Below are 25290 nucleotides of genomic sequence, written 5' to 3'. Positions count from 1 at the left end.
ACATTGTTCAATGAAAACAAAATCAAAATCTAAAAACTTCAGGCTTCAACCGCTACATTGCACCATCAACCTTCATAAAACAAATAATTATTTTAGAAGTTCAATAATATCTTAAAGTATTTTGGATACATATTAAGAATTAAGATCATATTTGGTAGCAGTTCTTTTTGTGATTTTAAATGTTTCGGGTTCTATCGGATATTCATTTTGGTTCGGGTTCAGTTCGGATAATACTCATAATCCAAAATACCAAAAAACAAGATCCATTCGGTATTTATTTTGGGTACGGATCGGTTCGGATTCATTTTTATCGGATCAGGTTCGGTTCGGATTTTTGAATTCGGTTTATTTGCCCAGTCCTAAATACTTCAATGGCATTGCAATGTAAATAATTTGTAAGTTTTAGAGGTATTTTTTATTTGTACTTTTGTTTTAATAGATTAGAAGTCAATTATGTTTAAACAAAAAAAAAAAAGAGATATTCATTAAAAAAAGTTTTAACTAGAATATTCATTAACAAGAATTTAAGAGAGAGAGATTTAGGGCCTGATTGTGTAACTGCAACGGTTACGGTTGTGGTTGCAGAAGTTTGCGCATGCGGATGGTTGCGATTTTAAGCGGTTTTAAGAGATTTGTATGATTGGTACTGCGATAGAAATTAGTGCGTTTGCGAGATACTTATGATAGGTTAACCACCAAATACAACAATAGTTAAATAATAAATTAGCAAGATTTACATTTTATATAGTTATAAAAATATTAAACATCATAATGTTATAATAAATATAAAATTCATATTTATAAAATTATATTTTTATTTTTTGAAAAAAATATAGAAAATATTCTTATTTTAAAAATATAATATAAATTAAATATAATAGATATATTTTAGTATTTCTATTATTTCAATTTAATTTTTTTTGTTTTTATTTTTATTTTTGTATTATATTGTTTAAAAAAAAAAGAAAGAAAAAATTATCCTCCCACAAAGGATAGTTGTAACCAACTTTTGAATTTAAAAAGTTGAAAGCGGTTTAAAGCGGTTTAAAGTGGTTTAAAACGATTTAGAACGGTTTGAGTGATCGTTGGAAAACGTCAACAACCGCTATCAACCGCAAAAATTGCGTTTGTGGATGATAGCAGGGAAACCAGTCATGCTCTTATCGTAGATTATTTAATTGAGAGAAAAGAAGATTAGGCGATGGTTAGCTTTAACTAACTAAATACACTGACCAAATTTCGAAAGAGGACTAGCAGCTTCCCACTTGACCCTTCCTCCTTCTGAAGGAACAAAAAAATATCTTAAGTAAATTTCAATATAATTAGGACCAAGTAGAATGTAAGTGGAAATCTAGAGGAAATCCACTTTGTAAACAGAGTAAAGGGTTTTGGAATTTCGGAATTCTATAATCAATGACATCAGGTACATATAAATATATTAATTAATTAATTATTATATATTGTTCGAGTTTTCTGTTTTATCCGAAAAATAAATTAGAATATGAATGCTTTTAGATAGGAATGAATGAGGATACGAATACGTAGGCTATGAATGTTAACGGCGGGACAAGTGTACCGCATGGCGGGAGGGAAAATGGGTCACCATTCAGCTAATTGTATTGCCACTGTTTTTCATAAATAAAATAATAAATAAATTGTAAAAGAAGAAGTGCGGGTTAAGAATATCTTGGAACGCACCTTGTAACGCACATGCATGATTTTAGGTGTGGTTTATATAAGATGTGTGTTTTCAAAGCAAATATATTTCATGTTATCTAAAGTATTTTATATTATACTACTCGATTTTTGTTATACTACAGCATACACGGCCATCATGAAAATGCATATTTATTTTTATTACCTTTTGGTGTCAAAAGACAAAAACCTATATTCAACCCTTAATATTTATCTATATAATATGCGAAAAAAATATTTTAACTGTGTATTATCTAGTTAACGAAATCAAAATTGTAGCTAGAGGTATATTATCACAGAAAACTTTGTTTTTATTATTTTTAATCTCTAAATAGTCAAAACACATATTAAAATATAATTTTCTTTTCTATCTTTCCTTGTTTATTGTACCTTTCTTTTCCAAAGAAAAATTAGTATAATCTTACAGATATAAATGCTAAATTAATATAGATAAATTTATTTTATTTATTACTTATTAAATATGAAGAACATAGTACAAAATACCTTTCATTGATATTGTATTTATATAATATATAAAAATAAATGTGTATTATTTGGGTGATAAAATTTAATTTTACTAAAAATACTTTTTTCATCAAAAAACTATAAGTTGTATTTTGAAACTATAACAAATATTATAAAACTAAATATAGTTAATATTTAAAAATATATTCACTATAGTATAGATTTTAAGTACTTATTTCAGATGCGTGTTAAGATTTGATGGTAGTAAATATAGGTTTGGACACATTTATCCGGAATCAAAAAATCAAACTGGAAATAAAGTTTTGTTCGGGTTTGAATCTTGTCAATTATACTAGTAGACTTATATCTCTAGAACTGAAAAATTAGAACTGAACCGAGAACCGAATGGATATCCAAATTTTTATAGTTTATATATTTATAAATTTAACATATTTAGTTTTAAAATAATTAAATAATATAAAAGTATTGTTTATATGTCAAAATACCCAAAAATATAATTCATCTTTCAGCTATATAAATATTTTTAAAATAATATATATATATTTTTAAGATTATATTAGTATCACTAATATTTTAGTTTATAAATTATAAAATACATTATATCTATCCCGCAGTTGCACTATTCATTGTCACCATTCATATTTTATTATGAACCGCACCGCTTAGACGAACCGCAGTTGTTCCGCAGTATGCGTTTCTCTTGTATAAACCGCAGTAAAACCGCACCGCACTAACTAATCTGCTTATCCCGCACCGCCCAACCCGCTGTTACCATTCAGAGCCGTAGATAAAATTAAATGTTAAAAATGTCGGTGAAACGATCAGACACCATCCAACTTTGATGTTCTTACTCTTCTATTGTAATCCACTAATCCCTATTATTAATTAATTAATTAATAACAATGTTAGGATGGCTTTCTCCTAGACGTGATTTCAGCCGCATGATAAAAAGTTAAGCTTGGTTATATAGTGTAGACGTAGTATTAATATGTAGCATTAAAAAGTAATACTAATAAATTAGAGGAGTAAACGTAGAAGATAATGGTGAGATCTACATAAATTAACTTTAATGGACAAAGAGAGATTTGGTTGGAGATTTGTGGGCGGCTAAGCTCATGTGCTAACATGCACGCGTTTACTGAGTAATCGGCTCTATTTGCGGTTAATTTTCGCCGCTTATTAACTCAAAATGTTGATTTTAAATTATGCTACTGACAGAGTATAATTATTCTAGTTTATCCGTTAAAGATAATAGTTCAAATTTTTTTAACACCTCGTTGTGATATATCTCGTGTTGTTGTGATATATAGAAATGTTTAACAAAATTGATTTGGTTACATACATCTGTTTAAAACTCTAGAGTTAAATGTATTTGGATTAAAGTAGTAAAAGAATGAATGATCTATCAGAAAGTGATTACTGTGCAAATGAGGCCAAAATTAATGCATCCCCCGTGAACATGACTTTCAAGCTTCAGAAAAAATTAACGCACCCCCCGTGAGACGGGATGGGGCCCACGAGCCGAGAAAGAGGCGTGGGTGGCCCATTAGCCTTGGACGGTCGGAGCCTTCCGTCAGACGGGATGGATCCACGGGCCGAGAAAGGACGTGGGTGGCCCATTAGCCATGGACGATCAGGACTTTATAAATGGTATCAGATCTGGTTAGCCATCTCAGTTTCGATCCGAGAGACATCTTTCGTGGGACGCAACGGTTTTTTGAGAAGGGGTGAATTGTAACATCATGAAGTGTGATATATGAAAAGGCTTAAGAGAATTGATTTGACTACTTATATCATCAAAATTGACTTACCTTTTTCGTCATACATCTGTTTAAAACTCCAGACTTAAGTGTGCTTGATCTGGAGTAGTGGAAGGATGAGTGACCTATCGAAAAATGATTTGTGGTACCATGTGAGTGAGGCTAAAGCACGGAGAAATGTCATGTCATGTGGTGATTCCGGGCTAAAGCATAAAAAATTAACGCACTGCTCGTCAGACGGTATGAGATCCACAGACCGAGAAATCGGACATGGGTGGCCCATTAGCCGTAAACGGTCGGAGAACGTTATAAATTTCAAACTAGTTAGAGAAGAAGTGGCTAATGTACCTAAAAGACTATAAGCCAAAGAGTCACATAAACGAGTGGCATCATCTTTGGGTTGCTAGTTGCTATAGAGTTTAGTTTAGTATATGGTGAAGAGATAACAGCTGTACACTAAATGCTTAACAGCAAAGAGATTTTAAAAAAACATGTAATTTGCATAGAGCGTACAAATACTCCTTTATTAAAAGTGTGTCTGAAACTTAGTGTGAAAACATGTTAAAAACTGTATGAAATAACAGCGGTACGGATTGAATCTCAATTTGCTTTTTACGCCATTGACCATCTTTCTGGGGCATTTATAGTTTTGTGACTCCCTTTCTGCTGGATTTCTTGAAGTTTGGTTTTATAGTTTTAATGAGAACATGTGTAGCTGACAAAAAAAAATGAGAACATGTGTAAACGGCGGATACCTTACGTGAAGAATTATTATTTTCTCTTGTTCGGCACAGTTAACGTAAGATAACGTTTTAAACGAAATGGAAGTACATTAACTTAGGAGAAAAATGTATATTTGCATTTGCATATGTACACACGTGCGACAGCCGACAGATGATGTAATTTAGTCAAATGGTTACATACTTACGAATGTATACTCGTAGTAAAATTATTACACACGCGTACGTGTTATCAAATTTTGAATACATGCAAATATAATATGTTAAAATGTTTTCTGTGTACTACAGAAAAAGTTGTTTGATATTATCAAAGACGAAACATAATCCACTTTTCTGAACCCAAGCATTAGGATTTTGGTGTTTTCCTCATGTTTGCATGGGAACTCTCGAGAAATCGAATTCATAACATGTTTCATTTATTTGCACCAAAAAAAAACATGTTTCATTTATTTAGGTTAGGCGAAGACCGATCCTTTTTCAGCGGATCTGTCCTTCGTAGTAGATAGAGCCAGGTCTATAGTTTCTATCTTTCCAGTTATTCTTGAAGTTTGATCATATTTCATGGTAGTAAAGAATTGTAGTGTTAAGTCATTTGACAAAATATTTGTAGGTAGGAGGATCTTTCTTCTTTACGTACGATCATTAGTCTCCAATCACATTTTTGCTGCAATTTCTATAGAACATTTGTATGAGTTTTTTTTTTGCTAATTCTTTGACATTTGTATGAGTTGTTGATGTAAAAAGATATTTACCTGCTATCAATATGAAATCTTAACAAAGATTAAAAAAAAAATGAAAATTTGATGGTAGAAGACTGACCCGAGGTCTCTAGTAGAAACCCTTTAAAACATACATAAAAATTCAAGATAAATAGACCACGGTTGGAGGACGTGGTAGAAAAAGGCGTGAAGATATTGCCTTCTTCTCTTTCTCTACATTTAGCTCCTGCTTATCTCTATATCTATTGTTTCTCACAAACTATGACTTAATTGTCATAACTGTATGGTTACTTGATTTAAAATTGAAATGGTTTTTATCAAAAAGGTTTTTATATATTACTGTCTTATAAATATTTGTGTCCCAAAAAAAAAATTCTTATAAATATTTAAATGTTTCTTCTAAAATTTTCCTAAAATTGTATTATGTTATATCACTCAAACCAAAATATCATCAGTTATAATAATTATTTTTAGTGCACCATCATTCTCTACAGCAGCTATTTCTTACCTTGTCGTTTTTCTACCACTAACTCTTTACACAAGTAAAGATTAGATCATCTAGCTCACCTTTGAATCCAAAGGGCCATGCAACCATAAACCAAGTTATTATCAGAACTCCAACTTTTAAAACTCTAAATCCTCATTAGATACGAGAACAAAATTCATTTTACTTTTTGTTGAAAACGTGATTTAAGACCGATTTGTGTCAAATAGTATTATATCTTGTTCCTATAATATTTCCGAGCCGTAAAGACCGGTAAAGGCAAAGAACACATTAACAGGTACAAAGTATGATTAATAATATATGGCCACTATCTATTCAAACGAAATTAATCGATTAAAGATAAAATTTGATTTCTCATTACATAATAATCCATTAATTTTCACGCACGTGGAACCCATTTGGTGTACTTCCACGTCCTCTAAGAGAGCACTGACCCACTCATCAAATTGATACATCTTTATAAGCCCCTTCATCGTCACACAGGCATACACTTCCCTCTCAATTATTCCATATTCTCCTAATTTCTAATTGTTACACCTCAACACATTAGATTCTTACCAAACAAAAACGATTAGCTCCCAAGCCTAAGCTTTTATTTCCTTATAATTTTTCTCGGGTTTCTCTCTATAAAGAATGCAAATGACTGAGAGAGGCCGAGCCATGTGGCGCACGTGCCTAGCCTCGGCATTCCGCACAGCTCTAGCTTGCACAATCGTTGGTGCGGCTACACTCTACGGACCCGAGTGGATCCTCCGTTTTGTGGCATTCCCAGCGTTTTCTTACGTCACGGTCATTCTCATCATTACGGACGCCACGCTCGGCGACACACTACGTGGCTGCTGGCTAGCCCTTTACGCCACATGTCAGAGCGTTGCACCGGCTATCATTACACTAAGGCTTATAGGACCAGCTCGGCTCACGGCCGGAACTACTGCTTTAGCCGCGGCTTTAGCAGCGTTCGTGGTGGTGCTACCAAATAATTTGACACATTTGGTGGCTAAGCGGATCGCTCTTGGCCAGATTGTTCTTATTTATGTTATTGGTTATATAAATGGAGCTGAGACTGAGCCAGTCATGCACCCACTTAGAGTCGCAGCTAGCACCGCGCTTGGTGTTATAGCATGCGTTCTTGCACTTCTTGTTCCATTTCCTCGCTTGGCTACTTGCGAGGTACCACCTCCTCTCTCCCTCAATACATACATATATAACACACTTTGAACTGTTCTTATTTACGTTTAAATGCACAGATTTATCTTTATACGTAGTAGTAAAACTATGGTCTCGATTGTTTCAAACACTAATAATATGTTTAGTATATATAAGATACAAATAAAACGTATGTAAATAAAGAACCGAGATCTAATGTACAATTTAATATCTTGCATGGGAATAACATCTTCTTCTTTTTCTTAAGAAAGTGGAGGATAACATTTTTTTATTTACACAATTTGCTTCAAACTAACTATATTTCGATCATTCACGACTGTGAGAAAATGGTACATAAATTTTCCCATATTATAAGTAGCGGATTGCTTCAAAGGAAAGAAAAAAAATTGTTAAGAGTTTAAGTATCTTGTAAATCTGTATACGTGTTCGAAATAAACTGATAAAACAAAAGAAGAAAGTAATCAATAAGCAATTAAGCATAATAATAGATAAATAAGTGGACTTTGGTTATACAGTCACAAAACATGTTGACGTTGGTTTTTAAAGTGTGTTCGTAACTTTATTCCGTACCACATTAGTTTATATCTTTCTTATGTCAGAAACCACCGCCTAAAACTTTGTCCTAATTCTTCCCGATATTGCGCACAAGCTGTGTCGCATCACAAACAAATATGGCTCCCTTTTACAATATTAATTAACTAATATAATAGACCATGAAATCATAATAAAACATTTTCTCATCATTAATAGTAAAATGCTGTGTATAGTACTGAATCAACCCTCTCGTGTATGGTATAGGATTCTCTCTGATATTACCAAAATCAATTTACTTTAAATATACATATGGGCAGGTGAAACAAAGCTTCAAAGAGATTGGTCAAAATGTAACGACGCGAGTGAAGTTGTACATGAAAGCTTTTTGCGCCGAGGATGCAACCTCCGCAATGGCTTCTGTCTCACAAGCTCGAGAATTGTCTCGTATGTCCTCCAAGCTTTATCAAACCATCAAACGCTACCAAGTAATTAACCAATTATCATATTTCCGTTTTTCTCATAATTAATTTTAGTATAAATGTAGATGGATAATATCTAATATTCTAATGTTTATATATATATAGCCAAGCATGAGATGGGAGAGGCTTCCATTTAAGATATGGAGATGGCAAAACGTGAATGATAACAAAGGAGAGAAACTGCAAAGCATGGAGATCGCTCTGAGAGGAATGGAAATGGTATTAGCAAGCAAAACTCCTATACCTTCAAGTTTACTTGCGGGAGAAGTCAAAGATGGTATCAAGAACATGCAAGAACGTGTGATTCTCGCAATCAAACGAGTAAACAACATCCCCCAACCGTCAGTAACTCCAGAAACGGATCTAGAGAAACCAAACGAGTGCCTCCAAAAACTTCAAGAAATCCCGGAAACATCTCAAGATTTGCCCTTTTACTTCTTCTTGTTCTGCCTTAGGCTCCTCGAAACCATCTCAACGGCTAAACCGGAGGAGAACAAAGCAAAACCGGAGGAGAAGAACAAGGGCTCAGTCAAATCCAAGAGTAGGTCTTGGATTAGTGACTGGGACAGCAAGAAGGTTATGCCGGCGATAAAGTTATCGCTTTCGTTAGGTTTAGCGATTTTTCTAGGGTCGTTATATAGTAAGCCAAACGGGTATTGGGCTGGTTTACCAGTAGCGATCAGCTTCGCGGCAGCAAGAGAGGCGACGTTTAAAGTGGCGAACGTGAAGGCACAAGGGACAGTGATAGGGACCGTGTACGGAGTGATGGGTTGTTTTGTGTTTCAGAGGTTTTTGACGGTTAGGTTTCTTTCTTTGCTTCCGTGGTTTATCTTCTCCGCCTTCTTGAGCAAGAGCCGTATGTACGGACAAGCCGGAGGAATCTCTGCGGCGATAGGAGCCGTTTTGATTCTTGGGAGGAAAAATTTTGGAGAGCCAAGCGACTTTGCGATCGACAGAATCATCGAGACTTTTATCGGGTTGTCTTGTTCGATCATGGTGGAGCTTGTCTTGCAGCCCACGCGAGCCGCTAATGTGGCGAAACTCGAGCTCTCTAGAAGCTTTCATGCTTTGTACGAGTGTGCGAGCTTGTTTGGAGCTAAACCGAGTAAAGCGGAGATCGTGGAGAGTCAAAAGAAGCTGAGAAGTCATCTGAATTCGCTCAAGAAGTCTACGGAAGAAGCACAAGCTGAGCCGAGTTTCTGGTTTTCGCCTTTTAACGCTTCTCAATACGAAAAGCTGTTCAAATCATTGTGTAGAATGGCTGATCTATTGCAGTTCAGCAGTCACGCGATAGGGTTTCTTGGAGAACAAGGAAAAGGAAAATCACCACAGTGCAAGGAGATTCTTATAAGAGACGTAGACAAAGATCTCAAGAGTCTAACTCAAAGCATAGGTCTTTTGGCCAAATCTTTTGAGGAAATTACTCTTCTCAAATCACTGGACGCCCTCGAAAAGGCGCTTGTAAAGAACGACAATAGCTCATGGGACATTGAGTTGGGGAAGACACCAAACCCTAGTTTCTCAAGCCCCGAGAGCGAGCCAGAAAAGATTCTAAATACGTATCTCCAGCATTGCAGAGGAGTTGCGGATGGTATGTTCCGTGCGGAAGAAGAAAGAGAAGAGGTTGAAGTGGACAAGAGTGAGGTTGTGTTGAGTTTGAGTGCATTAGGGTTTTGTGTGGAGAAAATGGGGCAAGAGGCAATAGAAATTGAGGAGATGGTTAAAGAGGTTGTGCAGTCGGAGAATCCTTCGAGCCACGTTAACTTGCATGAGATCTCTTGCAAAATACGTTCTTTGTACAAATAAACGTAATTCCCATTGATATCACAAATGGAGTCTGCAAGAAGAAAACCTTCCAAATTTAATTTAAAAAAAAAAAAAAAAAACGTTGCCTTTTTTTTTCCTCTTCTTGTTAAGGTTGTGTGGTTATATACCAATAAGACCATCTCCAATGTATTTTGCTATTTTCACCTCTAAAATAGGGAACTCTATAATAGAGGTGAGATATGCTCCAATGTATTCCCCTAAAATAGCAATCTCTAAAATATAGAGTAAAAAATAGAGGAATGCTATTTCTTCCTCTATAAATAGAGGAAAAAATAGAGATCTCTATTATAGAGGAAGAAATAGAGGTGGGTTGGAGCAATTTCACCTCTAAATGCTATTATAGAGGTGAAAATAGCAATGGGTTGGAGATGCTCTAACAATGCCAATTATGCGAAGGCTAAACAAACAAAAAGTTTATTTTTCTATTTTATATGTTGGGCCAATTTCAATATTCGTGGGCATGTAAAGCCTTTCTCTTCTTATATAAAAAAATTTCAAAGTGACTAAGCATAGCATTTTACCCGCACCGAAACAAAACCAAAATGTAAAAAACTTGAACTACTTTTGTTATGAGCATTCTAACTAATCCCGATCAGTTATACCTGATATCCGAAACATAACCCAAATTAAGATACCCGATATGTGTGGAAATCTTGTTGGTATGTTCCTTTTTCTTTCTACAGGAGCACTTACCCTTCTCATTCTTTTTCCTTCAAGATTTAGTAATACTTAAACCTGATATTTGTTTTTTTTAATTAACAACAGTGTCAAGTCAACCACCGATTAATCTGTGGACTCCAATGATGCCAACATTTGTAAATATCCTAGTGGGTCCACCATATTTGTTAAAACTAAACTAGATTAAAGTAGGGTTGGGCAAATAAACCGAACCCGATAACCCGAACCGAATCCGATCCGATAAAAATGAATCCGAACCGATCCGAACCCGACGTAAATATCGAATGGATCTTGTTTTGTGGTATTTCGGGTTATGGATATTATCCGAACCGAACCCGAATCTAAATGGATATCCGATAGAACCCGAAACATTCAAAACCTCGAAAAGATCTTGTACCAAACATGATCTCAATTCCTAATATGTATCCAAAATACACTAAGAAATATTGGACATCTAAAATACTTATCTATTACATGAAGGTTGGTGGTTCTATTACATAAATGTTGGTGGTTTTGTTACATTAAGGTTGATGGTTGAAGATGGCCGTTAAATTTTAAAGTATTTAGATTTAGATTTTGTTTTCGTTAAACAATGTTTCTCATTTCATGAGAACTTGGTTTTCATTTTATGCTTTTATTTATTTGGTTTTCTTTTTATCAGTAAATATTTTTACTTTTCGTTTGATTTTGAATGATCATCGTTGATGTTTCTTATTTTTGAATCGATTTTACTTAAGTTTTCGTTACAAAATATGTACAAATCAGGTATTTTAAAACTGAAGAACCGTTTTTACTCATGTTTTGGTTATAAAATAGGTAAAAATCAAGTACTTTTAAACCGAAAAACCGATTGGGACCCGAACCCGAAAGTATATTGGGTTGTGCTAGTTCTTTGAAGATTTACTAACCCCGACCCGAACCCGATAGAATCCGAACCGGTCCCGAATCAAACTTTCATATAATCTGAATGGGGCTGATTTTGATAAAACCCGAAAAACCGAAATCCGATTGGATAAAACCGAAACCCGATTGGGACCCCGAATGCCCATGCCTAGATTAAAGTTTGACAAATATTGTGTTCCGTAATTTAGTAAAATTTGCGGATGCGGTTTTAAGCGGTTCTAAGAGATTCATACAACTGGTACTGCAATTAGCAATTGGTGCGTTTACGAAATACTTTTGACTGATTAACTATAACAACAGTGGTTAAATAACAAATTAACAATAATTATATTTTATATAATTATAAAAATATTAAACATCATAATATGATAATAAATATAAAAATTATATTTTTAAAATATTTTTTTTAAATTATAGAAAATATTTTTATTTTAATTTTTATAATATAAATTAAAATATAATAGATATATTTTGGTATTTCTATAATTTCAATTTAAAAATTTTATTTTTATTTTTGTATTCGGCTCTCTTATAGTTTCGGGTCATGGCAAAATGTAACGAGCTCGTATAGTCATTTTCGGAATGTCTCCTATATATAATGAAGCTATAATCTGAAGAAGAAAAAAAAACTATAATCTGCTAACATCCTGCTTGTTTCGACTAATTAAATTAACCCCTAAAATGCTGTATGGTATCGACTAAAAGCAGAACAAAAGACTTATTCTAGATACTGTAAATTGCGAATAATTTTTAGAAAAAGGTGCCATAGGTAAATTCGTTTAGCGCAACAACAATGGTTCGATTCCTATGGCGCATATCTCATGTAAACCTCCGTCAATATATCTATAACTATAAATGAGAGTTTTCTCTCACCTCCTTGTGCCACATCATCAATGTGCTTGGGACATTTTGCGACACCTGTCGTCAAATTGTTCGATCATCTCGCGTTTGCTGGTGAGTTTTGTTGTATGGACCTCAGTTAGTTACATGTTGGGCCTTCAATGAAAACCGTGACCCAGTTACTTAATTTTGTTCTGGCTCACTCACCAAGTATTGATGCCAACAGAGGTTCTTCGTCGTTGTGGTGTCAAGCGTAACCGTCAGATCGTCTCCCTCCCAATTCAGTCAACATAGTAATTGATAGTGATAATGGGGTAATCAATAGAACCCACTGTCTCCTCATCAGTTAAGATCGCGTTAAGGTGCTCGTGAGGAATCACTGATCTTCTTTGAATCATACTCTCGCCAAAACCCTAGCACCAGATCTTCCACGAATGTCGATTACTCAGGTCTACTTTTCCAATTGAAAGGTTGTTCGTTGCAAGCAGTTAGATACGACACGTTTTCTTTTTAAATGCAGATGCTTTTGTTTTAAAAGTTACAGTAGAATAAAGGAGTTGTGCTTTTGTTATTACGAACCCAACTTGAACTGTCTATTGTTTTTTTGGTTCAGTTGTTATTGTTAATGTAAATACTTATCTTTTAATGTATGCAGGACAGGTTCTAACCAGACCTGGAAAAAGTGGGGAGGGGGAAGAATCAAGCGACTCAAAGGCCTACAAAGATTCCAGAGAATGGTCGTCTTTGTGTTTTACTTTGTTCTGATCCTGGCCAGAAGAACGAAGGATGGTCTGATAGCGATTGAGGAATTTTCTGCACGTTTGGAGCCGATGTAGTCATTGAGTTCTTGGATAAGAATGATCTTGATCTCATTTGCCAATGCCATCAGGTAAAAAGGCTTCCCTTAGAGACAAAATTTATAACCAATTATGTGTTTTTTATTCGCTAGGAGCTGTTTGACATTAGTTTATATATCTTTACTTTGGTTTGTTTGCAGGTAGTGGAAGATAAGTACGAGTTCTACGCAAAAGCAGAGATTAGTGGAGATATTACACCATGAAACTTGTCTTACTTGATCAGGTTCACAACTTACTTCATTTTTCTCACTTTACTCTTGACCTTTATACTTCTTTCAGATACAACATTGAATTTTGATTTATGAAAGTCCAAAACCTGCAACAAAAATAAAGTTATGTACCAAGGAAGCTTCCTTTTAAGCTATTAAAAAACTTGAGATAAAATGAATCACCTATTTGTCATTTGATTGACAAAGTATTCACTTTTTTGAAAATTTGTACATTTTGCTACTCGATTTACATGCTATAGGATTAATACTGCATGTCTTTCACTTTTCACAGGCCAGAATCCACTGGTTGCTTCTAGCCTCTCCAAAGAGCAATGTGAAGCCTTACGCACGTCCATCAAAGAAGTAAAGACTCTTGAAAACCTGACAAAACAAAGGAATAATAGAACGATCTGTTAACTTGCATATGCTGTTTATTTGGGATTCAGAATGGGCGTGTGCAGAAAATACTCTTATCGACTTGCTTATGGGTGATAATGAGCCTGCGAAATAAAAACATAAGAAACCCACAAAAAAAATGCCCACATAATAATTTCCTCTATGGAAAAAATATCGTGGTAAAATTTGTAGGATTAGCTACAAAATTCTCAAGCTCTTGATTTCAAAAAAAAGTGGCACATCCCACGGGATGAAAGGAGTCTACATGTGGACATGAATATGGTTGTTGTCATTGCACTTCAATATTCTTTAAACTAGGTGCTGAGACCCCGCGCAAGCGCGGGGCTGGTTACTTTGGATATCGATGGAGTGGTATGATTTACGGAATGTTAGTGTTATTTAAGATTTATGCAAATTAAAGAATAAAATTTATCGGAAATAAGACAACAAAATTGATCCTAACTTTTGACGATTAACTCAAGTTAGAGACATTTCCCAAAACGGAAGGAAAATTCAAAAAGTATAATTAAGGTAAAATATAGAGAATGTGAAAAAGGCCTAAACATGAAACAGAGAGCGTGGAACAACGGAAAGGGAAAGAGAAGAAAATGAAGAAGCTTACGTCAGGTATATGAAATTAAAAAGACAGATATTGTGACAGCGCAGCACCAACTTATTTGGGAGTCCATATCAAGTTATCAACTCTGTATATCCGTTGTTTGAATAAATACTCAAAGTTTCAAACTACTTGCATTACAAAATTATTTTATTTTTTCAAAATACACATTGTTTGCTAGTACTTGTTAGGGAGCTCAAGGACCTTAGTAGCATATATTAAAGCTACACTAATCTTCATCGCTAAGATCACACATTGTCTACATCTTCAACGTTAGGATATTCCAAGCAACACTTTTCCTCGTCTTCCTCGTCTTCCTCGTCACGGGTTCCATCTTCATATTGTAAACTCCAAGTAACCATCTTCCAAAACGCAGCACTTCACTTCTCTTCTCTCTTCAGGCTTAGCGGTGGTCTGTGACAAAATCCAGCCGTTGGATTGAAACAGAGCTCTTATATTGGCTTTATGGTTCATAAGAGTTTCAAGAATGGTGAAACTGGAAGCATCGTGGCGAGTGGCTCCCCTTCTAAGGAGATCTGCCCCCTGTGTGAAATAGTTTAACAAAACATAAAGAATTAAAATAGTTTAACAAAACATAAACGAAGGTTGACGTTTTTACATTATGAAAAAGTAATTGTGGGTTTAAAATGTTTGGGCTCAAATTATGTTGGGTTCTATATCTAAAACATGATTTGAACTTAAAAACTGAAAATAAAAAAAACGTTAGGTTATCTTTCTTTTTTTTTTCTCCGTTGTCGGGACAGCATCACCTGTGGGATCCCTCGCATGATTAGAGCTTAAGTTTGTGAGATTGGGGAGCGATAACAGTGTGATGTGTTATTGAAGATGAGTTTACTTACATCAGTTAGGCTTCGTCCGCATCATTCCATTGTCGTTGGTCCTCGGGTGCTTCATCGTCGTTGGAATCTGCAAAAGAAAAGGTTTTAATTTATTAAGTAAGATGTCTTTTATTTCTTTTAGATTCGGTTGCTAAAAACATAATTCATTCAGTTTTCATGTTTTGTTTGGAGATTGCAGGGATGAAACCGTGGATCACAGAATCCTGTAAGAAAAACAGAGAAAAATCATTAGTTGTTCATAAAAAAATCCATAGACAAAACTAAAACAAAAACATGAAGACATGTTTCATATATGTACAAAGAATAAGCAAAGCAGAGTTAAAGTTATAAAAAATAAGTTAGAAACAATCATCACCAGTTCATCAAGGAGGAGAATGGTGATGCCCATAAACTCTCCATTCTTGTTAATGTTCCTGGAATCCTAGAATCGGATGAGCCGACCAACAATGGACTGAGTGGACCTTCCAAGGCGGAGAGAGTTGAAGGTGGAGAAGGGAACGACGGCAATGGTGGCTGAAGCGGCTGGAGCAGCTGGATAAGTCATTTTCGCGACGGATGTGAGAAAGTAAAGCGAACGGAAAACTGAGAAAGAAAAGTTTGAGACAAGATGGAGCTTATACCTCGAGGGATTCTATATATATGAGAGCTCTGAAGGCGTTAGAGCAGAAACTAAGCGTTTGGTAGGCGCAAAACGTGCGTAGAGCCTTAAAGATCGACCATAATAACTGATTGCCAGACGGGGAATCGCAAGCGACGAAGGAGATGGTGAAGATGGCGGCTTTCCTAATCTTCTTAGCTTTGTTTGTATCACCACTTTGGGCAGATACAAAGCCTAATAAACAGAAAATCAATAAGCCCAAAGCCCATTTTGTCGAAGTCCATTCGTTACCCATCAATTTAAAAAAAAAAAGATGGGGTCCATAATGTTATATTAGTTTCCGACCTTCATAATATATATTAGTTTCGGCCATCAATGTACAAAGTATCCTTTAGTGTAGTGGTATAATTGTGGATGTTTATATTTCAATAACCTGGATTCGAGCCATATATTTGACATTTTTTCACACTTTTAAAAAGTGGGACCCACAGACCGCTGACGTGTCGCATCAGGGGGAGAGAAACTCTCCTATTATATAATAGATTTCTGGGACTAGGTTTTTAGTAAGTTTATGGTAAGCCAACTTTTAGGATTAATCCTAAGATTTGTAACTTTCACGAAATTCATGTTCACAGCGGATAAAAGTAAACTGTACATAGTAGTCAATTTTTGGACATCAACCAAAGCAAGGATCAGTTTTCATTGAGCAGTACCAGATATTGTTGTAGTTTGTTGGGTCGCTAACCAAACACTATTGTCATCTGGAGAGGTTGCCAGAAGTTCAAGTTATATGATCGCTTTTAAGTAATACAGGCACCAGAAACTCTATAAATTAATTATAAGTAATACATACAGGAGAAATTATGGGTTTGAATGGTAACCAAGGGAACGAAGAGGAACACTGCATTTCTTAATGTTTCTCAAAAATGTTACTATTCGTGAGGAATATTTTTTCCCCTTCATTCCTTCTCATTCCTTTTTTTATAGAGAATTATAATGCAAATTTGTTCCTTGTTTATTTTGATAAGGAACCTTTGTTCCTCATAGTTCCCAAAATTTTATTCTTATTCATTCTTTTCCTAATCATTCCTAATGTTCCTTGATGGTTACCAGTCACTATATAAATTAATAACACGACAAATTAATAAATTTTGTTGATTTCGATTTAGATGAAGATATAAATCAATAAAATAATATTTTTAAAAAACGTTTATGTAAAAATATGAACTCATTAAACTCATAAATTAATAATTATATTTATATAATTATATAAAAATATTATGTTATTTATTTTATATTCACAATGGTGTCTATTCTATTTTTTTTAACACTTAAAAATATTTTTTAATATTTAATAAAGTTATACATAAAATTTATCTAAAATTTATGATATATATCTTATATACACTAAATAACAGAATAAAAATAATAAATAAATATAAATTTATAAAATTTAATTAATATATAAAATGTTAAATTAATTATTTTTTAAAATTTTGACGAAAAAAATATATTTTCAAATACATAATTCTGGAAATGAAACTTTTTATAAATCAATAAGTTTATACATTAATATAATACCATAGTTTCAACATCATTAATTTATAGAGTTTTTTGATATAATATTTGTTTGTATCCAGAGAATTATTTAGAACTTGCATTAAAAAAATTATATCAACATGTGATATACACGTTAAAAATCCAAATAATCTATAAATATAAATATGCTTTAAAGATGTAGATGATTTATGCAACTGAAGGTATAGTTTTGACAGCAAGACAACTTGAAATACCTGAAATGAAGTTTGTTTTGTTACCCTATACGCACAAATGTTCATTACAATATATACATTAAATATTATGTCATAAACTTAATAAACATTCAGCGCGAATAAAACGTAACCACTATCACTATTATCACTAACCACTATTAAAATAGATTAAAAAACAATTTTGAACTCATTAGAACATTAACCATACGAAACCGGCGCGTAGCGCCGGAATACCACTAGTAATTAATAATCTATGCTTTGGTTAAACGTTTCGCAGATCTCGAAACTTAAGATCCATACAAATCCTTAAACCCATATAACTTATTGCGGTCTCCCTTGTTTAAGCTAGACAAGTCTAGAATGGTGAAAAGTCAAAACTCTTTGAGTCTTTGTTTTCTTTTTGATCTATCTTTTTCATTCTTGATATAATTTTTTTTGTTAAAACTTAATTTGTAAGCGACGTTTGGTGAACCAAACTAAAATTTGGGTTTGGTGCAATCCTGTTGATTGGATTATTCCTCTCACTTTTCTGGTAGGGAATTTTCCTTTTTTTTTCCATTTTTTTTAGCGTAGATAACAAATCTTGTGGGACTCATCTCATGTTTCATATGATTTTAAAAAAATGTAAATATGCTTATAAATATCGATTTTATATTGTTCTTGTAGTACATCATCGAGACTAGAAGACTAGTTGTGTACAGTTTTCGTTTCATCAAGCTCCTAACTGCTAATCATCAGGTTTAATGAGTTCTTTAATGCTTGTGATTGATGTAAATATGCATGTGTATGTTCATTTGATAATCTGTGATTATGTTTTTTCTAATTTGCAGAGATGGCAACGAATGGAACGACGACGAAGCCACCACCGATGCCTTCTCCTCTGCGTAATTCTAAGTTTTTGCAGGTTTATTCTCTCAAAATATTCTTTCAAATCTCTAGAATCAATATTGAGTTTAAAAATGCAGTAAAGTTTTTAGTATAATATGTAATATTTTAGTATAATGTGTAATTAAGTCAAAAGTCATAAGTTGATACTCGATTTGTATATAGATCTCAGTCTCACATAAATGGATTTGATTGTTGAAACTGAATGTGCTTGGATGGTTTTCAAAATTGCAGTCAAATATGAGGATCTTGGTGACAGGAGGAGCTGGATTCATTGGTTCACATTTGGTTGATAGATTGATGCAAAACGAAAAGAATGAAGTAATCGTCGCTGATAATTACTTCACAGGATCAAAAGACAATCTTAAGAAATGGATTGGTCACCCAAGATTTGAGCTTATTCGTCATGGTATTATCTTCTTTTTAATCACCTTATGTACTAAAGAGAAAAAAATGCGTTAATTAACTAACTCCTTTTATTAATCTTCAGATGTGACAGAACCTCTCATGGTCGAGGTTGATCAAATCTACCATTTAGCATGCCCTGCATCTCCAATTTTCTACAAATACAATCCTGTTAAGGTTTGTTAAATTTCATTAATTGAAAAAAAAAATCATTAATTCAAAACATGACTAATCTTTATGATTTATGATCATAATAATCAGGGTTTTCTTTTGTTTTAATGACAGACGATAAAAACAAATGTGATTGGCACACTTAACATGTTGGGACTAGCTAAGCGAGTTGGAGCAAGAATTTTGCTTACTTCCACATCTGAAGTGTACGGTGATCCTCTTGTTCATCCTCAAACCGAGAGCTATTGGGGAAATGTAAACCCCATCGGTAAGTATAATTACAGTGTTCAATCGTAATAATCTCTAAGCTACTAATTAATTACCTAACATAAATGGATCATGATGCAGGTGTTAGAAGCTGTTACGATGAAGGAAAACGTGTTGCAGAGACTCTGATGTTTGATTACCATAGGCAACATGGGATTGGTAAATTATTCCATCATATTCTATTTCTTTGAATACTTTCGGTTAGCTAATTAGTTATTATTGCTATTGGGTTATTGTAGAAATACGCATAGCGAGAATATTCAACACATATGGTCCTCGTATGAACATTGATGATGGTCGTGTCGTGAGCAACTTCATTGCTCAGGCTCTCAGGTGAAAATCAAGTTCTTGAATTTGTATTTATTTATTTTTTGCTAACCAGGTAAAGATTGAGTTGAATCTTACTATCCTAGACTAATGTTTGGTTTTGCAGAGGAGAAGCCCTAACTGTTCAGAAACCGGGAACACAAACCCGAAGTTTCTGTTATGTTTCAGACATGGTATGTTTGTCCATTCTATATAGCAAAGATGTATATAGAAAATTGTTACATAGTTCACAACTTTGGTATTGTAGGTTGATGGTCTAATGCGTCTGATGGAAGGAGACCAAACCGGACCAATCAATATAGGTAATCCAGGCGAATTCACGATGGTTGAACTTGCTGAGACGGTTAAAGAGGTTAGTTAGCATTTGTCTTTGTTGTTATTTTGTTTTTCATGTAAATGTGATTATACTGAGAATTGAGATTTTGATGCAGCTTATAAAACCGGACGTGGAGATAAAGATGGTGGAGAATACACCGGATGATCCGAGGCAGAGGAAACCAGATATAAGCAAAGCTAAAGAAGTTCTTGGTTGGGAACCAAAGGTGAAGCTCCGTGAAGGGCTTCCTCTTATGGAAGAAGATTTTCGTCTCAGGCTTGGCGTTCTCAAGAAATGAACTGTGTTTTAAAATTTCATTTAAATTTTGTGTTTTTATCAGTCATTTTTGAGTTTACTGGGAATAAGGAAGTCCTGACTAGGAACATTTTCAAGAGTGGTGTGGTTATTACTTTGGAGTTTTATTAAAAATGTGATCAATGAGATGCTTTCTGCATTTTTTTTCTTTTGCAAAATTAGTCATATACTGACACTGATCTTGTGAAAACTGTAATATTTCATACTATTTTTGCTTGTACTGTAGCCCAGATGAATGATCGATCTCAATGAATAAATAGAACTAAAGGAATGATAATTAGTGGAATCCAATTGGACGGAATAAGTATTCCATTTGTTTCGGAACTATTTTTATGTAAAATGTATTTACAAAAAAAATGTTGTTATTTTTTTGGAATGACAAAAAATAATATGAAATGCTCTTCTTTTTTTTTATTGCAGAAGGTGAACATTTTGTGGAATAAGAAGAAATTAAGTATTCATAAAGTTTCTATTATAAAAATGCATTCCAGTTGAACCCTCAAGAGTTCTTCGAGTCATTCGAAACAGGTTAAAATCCAGAGTTTTTGTTCTTGAATATTTCCGTTTAAATAGTTACAGATAAATCAAGCATACAGTTTTGAATGTAATGATTGGTGGCTTGGACCGCTTGGTGATGCACAGACGTAAAAGTGAAGCCGTTGATATTTTGTAACATACAAGATGTTTTATGTAAAAGCCCAATAGTGTGACCATTCAAGAACGTATTATGTTTTTGTATCACTCACAGTGACTCACGGCACTCGTTTGATGTGTGTTGTACGAGTTCTCGAAGATAAATAGATCTCACGTATGTCTCAGTATTTACATCGCCCGGCAATTTACAATCAGTGGAGCCTTTTAAGTGTCGGAACATAAAAATAAAAATAAAATAAATAAGTGTCGGAACATATAAAGAAGATGCACAAGAGTTTTGATCTCAACGACTTGAAAACCGAAACCATCAAAACGACATCGCTTCACTCCAGATAACAAACACATCCATAACCGTCCCGGTTAACTTGGTCGAGTTACACGGTCCAACAAATGAAAAGCACAATCCTCGATTTTACCTAAGAAGCAAATCACAACCGTCGATTCATCAGTAATCGACGATGCATATCCTTTCTTATACAGTCTCTCGGATCGCCATCCTTAGCCGTACAATAAAAAAATAAATCGAACGGCCACGATTGATTATCTAAGATAGTCGTCTTCCTTATAACTTAACCATCCGAATCTAAAACCCTCAAATCATCTAAATTTTCCTAGAAAGTTCAAAAAAATGTCAGGAAGAGGAAAAGGAGGAAAGGGATTGGGAAAAGGAGGAGCGAAGAGGCACAGGAAAGTTCTCAGAGACAACATCCAAGGGATCACGAAACCTGCGATTAGGCGACTCGCTCGCAGAGGAGGCGTGAAGCGGATCAGCGGCTTGATCTACGAAGAGACGAGAGGAGTTTTGAAGATCTTTCTCGAGAATGTGATCAGAGACGCCGTGACTTACACTGAGCACGCGAGGAGGAAGACGGTTACGGCGATGGATGTTGTTTACGCTCTGAAGAGGCAAGGTCGCACTCTCTACGGATTCGGTGGTTAAAATCGGTTATTTTCGGTTTGGTTTATGGGTGGTGCTGTTGCTGCTGATTAAGTCGGTTCTTTCGGTTTACTTTTTTGTTGGTTCGTTTCTTGGTTTGTGATTAGCGTTTGGGTAATTGCAATATTGTATTAAATTTATCTTTTGGTATAATGAAAGTTCGATTACTAATTTTCAAGTTTTTGCCAAATCCTTCTATATAATTATCAAATTTGCGATTGATGCTTTATTTTTTCTCAAATAATGCGATATTGATGATTCATAAATTTTGTTAATCGGCGACTCATGAGTTCATGATGTCATAACCTTTGCTGCTGTATTGTTGTCTGAAACTTGGCTTCTTTGTGTTTTGACGAAAAAGTGAAGAATGAGCCAACAAAAATTCATCTCTTTACAAAAAGCATTATCGTTGTGGAGCTGTTACAAATAAACTCTGATTTTAGCTAGAGATGATTCATAATTGTATCGGAAAATCAATGTCTATAGTTTTTCAATGTTGTGAAAACTGAAGCGGGAAGGCTAAAATTTTCACATGTTTTGTTTGGCGCCAGACCTGGGTGGGAGTCTAAATTTTGAGATGTGTTGAAATAAAACCACACATGAAACCAGACTGGACGCTATTTTAATGCATGACACGTAATCAGTCCAGGATAAAACTTGTAAACTTCCGTCGGATCCGAATAAGATGCATAGCTTCATTAAAATAAGGAAAAAGAAAGGGCCCTACCGGGTTCGAACCGGTGACCTATTGATCTGCAGTCAATTGCTCTACCACTGAGCTAAGGACCCTTCATGTTTTAACAACGAATTATAAAGTAATATCATGGATAATTAAAAACATGACTGATAATAATGGGAGGAGCTTAAAGAGAGTAGTTATATAATCCTTAAAACTTATACATTGGATGCTAATTATTAAGCTTATTAGAGGCTCTGCGTATAGTTTTATACATTGGATGAATCAAGAATAGCAATACTGAAACGAGTTATGTAGCTTTTGATCCAAAAACACGGTAGGATTAGAGAAACTAATGCAGCGACGTATGCGTGTGTGACGAAGAAGAGTGCTGAGAGAGGACGCTTGCACGTTTAGCGAACTACTGTTCAGAATTACAAATTTACCATCTGTTTACGAATTAATACCAATATAACATATGATTAGATAATGGTGTTTGATTACAATTGTAACAAGGAAGTTTTAATTTACTATTCGAACGACAGAGATGTACACCGCTAGTTTTAATATGAAGAGGTAATATCATATCTTGATAGAGCAGCGGACAACCAATGGTTGAGAATTGTCACCAGATTATAGAATGATGCTAATGGGAGTTACAAACCTGGTTATTCTTATTTCTTTGATTACGAAGGATTTATAAAATATGGTTACTAATAGTTGTCACAAATACCATTCCATTTCGTAAAATTCCCCAGCAAAAGACACTCTAAGAGTATGGATCTCTTTTTGTCACACTTCATATACATTTACCAGTCATATTTATATAATCTTGATGCGTTAGTGAAGTATGAGCATAGACTAAGTTAACAACTCGAGTAATTTTCAAACTAATTATTGAACAAAGGGATAAGATTCATTAAACCATAACATATGTTCTTCCACAATTACAAACCAACTCATTAAAACTAGATAAGCATAACCCATACGATTTTTTTAAGTAGATAAAACCAAAAGCGACCAGATCTAGAACCCCTAAAACACGAAAACACCATTCAAGAGCTAGTAAACTTAGTCACGGCCTTGGTTCCTTCAGACACAGCGTGCTTCGCGAGCTCACCGGGGAGAACAAGCCTAACAGCAGTCTGGATCTCCCTCGAAGTAATCGTGGGCTTCTTGTTGTACCTAGCGAGCTTCGAGGCCTCCTGGGCGAGCTTCTCGAAGATGTCGTTGATGAAGCTGTTCATGATCCCCATGGCCTTGCTCGAGATCCCGATGTCAGGGTGGACCTGCTTCAGCACCTTGAAGATGTAGATCTTGTACGTCTCGATGCTCTTCTTGTTCCGCTTCTTCTTCTTGTCGATGGCCCCGGCCTCCTTCGGCAGCTTCTTCCCGGCCTTGGGTTTCTTCTCCGCCGGGGCTTTCTCGGCTACCTCCTCCGCTGGCTTCTCGGCGGCGGCGGCGGGTTTCTTCTCTGCTGGCTTCTTTCCTGCCTTTGGTGCCATCTTGATTGATCTGGTTTTTTTTGGGGGAAAGAAAGAGATTTAGGTTTTTGCGATGAGGAGATCTCTCTGAAGGGTGTGGAGATGTTAAGAAGGAAGAAGAAACGTATTCTATTGGATACGAATAGCTAACGGGGATTGCTGATGTAGGACAAGGTTGTCCGTTGGATGGACGATATTATAGTTTCTAAATCAACGGCTGTGAACGGACGTTTTGGATAAGTGTTTCTTCTTCTCGGATCGGTGACGTGGATCCCCGCTTTTTTTTAATCTTTCGGTATGTTAATAATTTGACAACAAAAAGTTAAATGCGGTTTCTCTAATTTGTGGGAAACGCTTATGAATGGTGATAAAACATAACATCAAGTTTCGTAGTCAAGAAAAATGGAGAAAGCTCGTTGAGAGAAAATAAAAAGATGAGGAAATCAAAGTACAAAATGCAATTTTCTCATTAATTCAAAGTGTATTAACACTCTTCTATATAACACATGATTAGCAGGGCCGACCGGTTTAGGGCATCGCCATCCCTACTCCATTTTTTTCTCTAAAATAAAGTAAAAGTGAATATTGAATAAGGAATGCTCCAATCCAATTTCATATTTTACTCTATAATGAAATTTACACTATAAATGGAGTAAACTATTTTTTGTTTGTTCATCACTCTATTATGGAGTGGAAAATTGAGTAGGGTTGGAGCAATTTTACTCTATTTTTACTTTTACTCTATTTTGAAGAAACAAATAAAGTTATACATTGGAGATGCTCTTAAGATGAACACGGGGCCTTGGATAAAACTTTTTTTAAGGTTCTATACTCTATAGGGTGCTACTGAGAAAGTTGGAGTGAATAAAAAAAATATAAAAAGCAAAAATGAATGGAAAAATGGGTGATTGGTTGGGTTATAAGTTATAACTATATAATTTACTGTATAATTTAGTTTGTATAAATTTTTGATTTAGCTGTAAATTATGTAGTTTTAAAATTTATTGATACATCAAAATATATTTTCTACAGCTACAAAAATTGTGCTTTAGAAAATAAAAATTTTACAAATTTTTTTATTTTTCTAATTGTACATTTAAAACTAATATAAAACATGATCGGTGATTTTAAAAACTGCAAGTAAATATTAAAGCTAAATCAGTTTATACAACTCAACCAATTATCCCTATAGTAAAAGTGGAAGAGATAGTA

The 25290-nt window shown here is 34.6% G+C and overlaps 4 protein-coding genes, 2 long non-coding RNA genes and 1 other non-coding gene across 8 annotated transcripts; 3 read left to right on the top strand and 4 right to left on the bottom strand.

The window, feature by feature from the left end:
- Positions 1 to 900: 900 nt before the first annotated feature.
- On the bottom strand, positions 901 to 6149 carry LOC117126741. Its single transcript, XR_004449547.1, has 2 exons — positions 5932 to 6149; positions 901 to 5636 (listed from the first exon to the last, which is right to left on the bottom strand). It is a non-coding gene; the product is annotated as an uncharacterized LOC117126741 (long non-coding RNA).
- LOC103829768 lies at positions 6021 to 11336 on the top strand. Its single transcript, XM_009105465.2, has 3 exons — positions 6021 to 7075; positions 7924 to 8091; positions 8191 to 11336. The coding sequence occupies exons 1-3, from the start codon at positions 6539 to 6541 to the stop codon at positions 9889 to 9891; spliced, it is 2406 nt and encodes an 801-aa protein (XP_009103713.1). The 5' UTR covers positions 6021 to 6538; the 3' UTR covers positions 9892 to 11336.
- Positions 11337 to 13337: 2001 nt separating this feature from the next.
- LOC108869077 lies at positions 13338 to 17738 on the bottom strand. The gene is made up of 2 exons (XR_004449188.1): positions 15272 to 17738; positions 13338 to 15192 (listed from the first exon to the last, which is right to left on the bottom strand). It is a non-coding gene; the product is annotated as an uncharacterized LOC108869077 (long non-coding RNA).
- Positions 17739 to 17961: 223 nt separating this feature from the next.
- On the top strand, positions 17962 to 20535 carry LOC103829766 (UDP-glucuronic acid decarboxylase 6). Of its 2 annotated transcripts, XM_009105464.3 has the most exons (11): positions 17962 to 18173; positions 18308 to 18379; positions 18472 to 18545; positions 18761 to 18935; positions 19017 to 19108; positions 19217 to 19370; positions 19451 to 19528; positions 19609 to 19702; positions 19803 to 19869; positions 19944 to 20048; positions 20128 to 20370. In XM_009105464.3, exons 3-11 carry the CDS (start codon positions 18474 to 18476, stop codon positions 20308 to 20310), a joined length of 1020 nt encoding a protein of 339 aa, XP_009103712.1. In that variant the 5' UTR covers positions 17962 to 18173; positions 18308 to 18379; positions 18472 to 18473; the 3' UTR covers positions 20311 to 20370. The 2 variants fall into 2 exon arrangements, with proteins under 2 accessions (XP_009103712.1, XP_033130789.1); XM_033274898.1 differs by lacking the exon at positions 17962 to 18173 and having other exon boundaries at positions 18289 to 18379; positions 20128 to 20535.
- Positions 20536 to 21568: 1033 nt separating this feature from the next.
- On the top strand, positions 21569 to 22099 carry LOC103829765 (histone H4). The gene has a single exon (XM_009105463.3). It carries the CDS (start codon positions 21610 to 21612, stop codon positions 21919 to 21921), a length of 312 nt encoding a protein of 103 aa, XP_009103711.2. The 5' UTR covers positions 21569 to 21609; the 3' UTR covers positions 21922 to 22099.
- A 536-nt stretch (positions 22100 to 22635) lies between these two features.
- Positions 22636 to 22707, bottom strand: TRNAC-GCA. The gene has a single exon. It is a non-coding gene; the product is annotated as a tRNA-Cys (tRNA).
- A 769-nt stretch (positions 22708 to 23476) lies between these two features.
- On the bottom strand, positions 23477 to 24359 carry LOC103829764 (histone H2B.3). Its single transcript, XM_009105462.3, has one exon. The coding sequence runs from the start codon at positions 24097 to 24099 to the stop codon at positions 23650 to 23652; it is 450 nt and encodes a 149-aa protein (XP_009103710.2). The 5' UTR covers positions 24100 to 24359; the 3' UTR covers positions 23477 to 23649.
- Between the last annotated feature and the right edge of the window lie 931 nt (positions 24360 to 25290).

This window comes from Brassica rapa, chromosome A07 (assembly GCF_000309985.2).
Source record: "Brassica rapa cultivar Chiifu-401-42 chromosome A07, CAAS_Brap_v3.01, whole genome shotgun sequence".
Taxonomy (NCBI): domain Eukaryota; kingdom Viridiplantae; phylum Streptophyta; class Magnoliopsida; order Brassicales; family Brassicaceae; genus Brassica; species Brassica rapa.
This window is presented reverse-complemented; position numbering and strand designations above follow the sequence as displayed.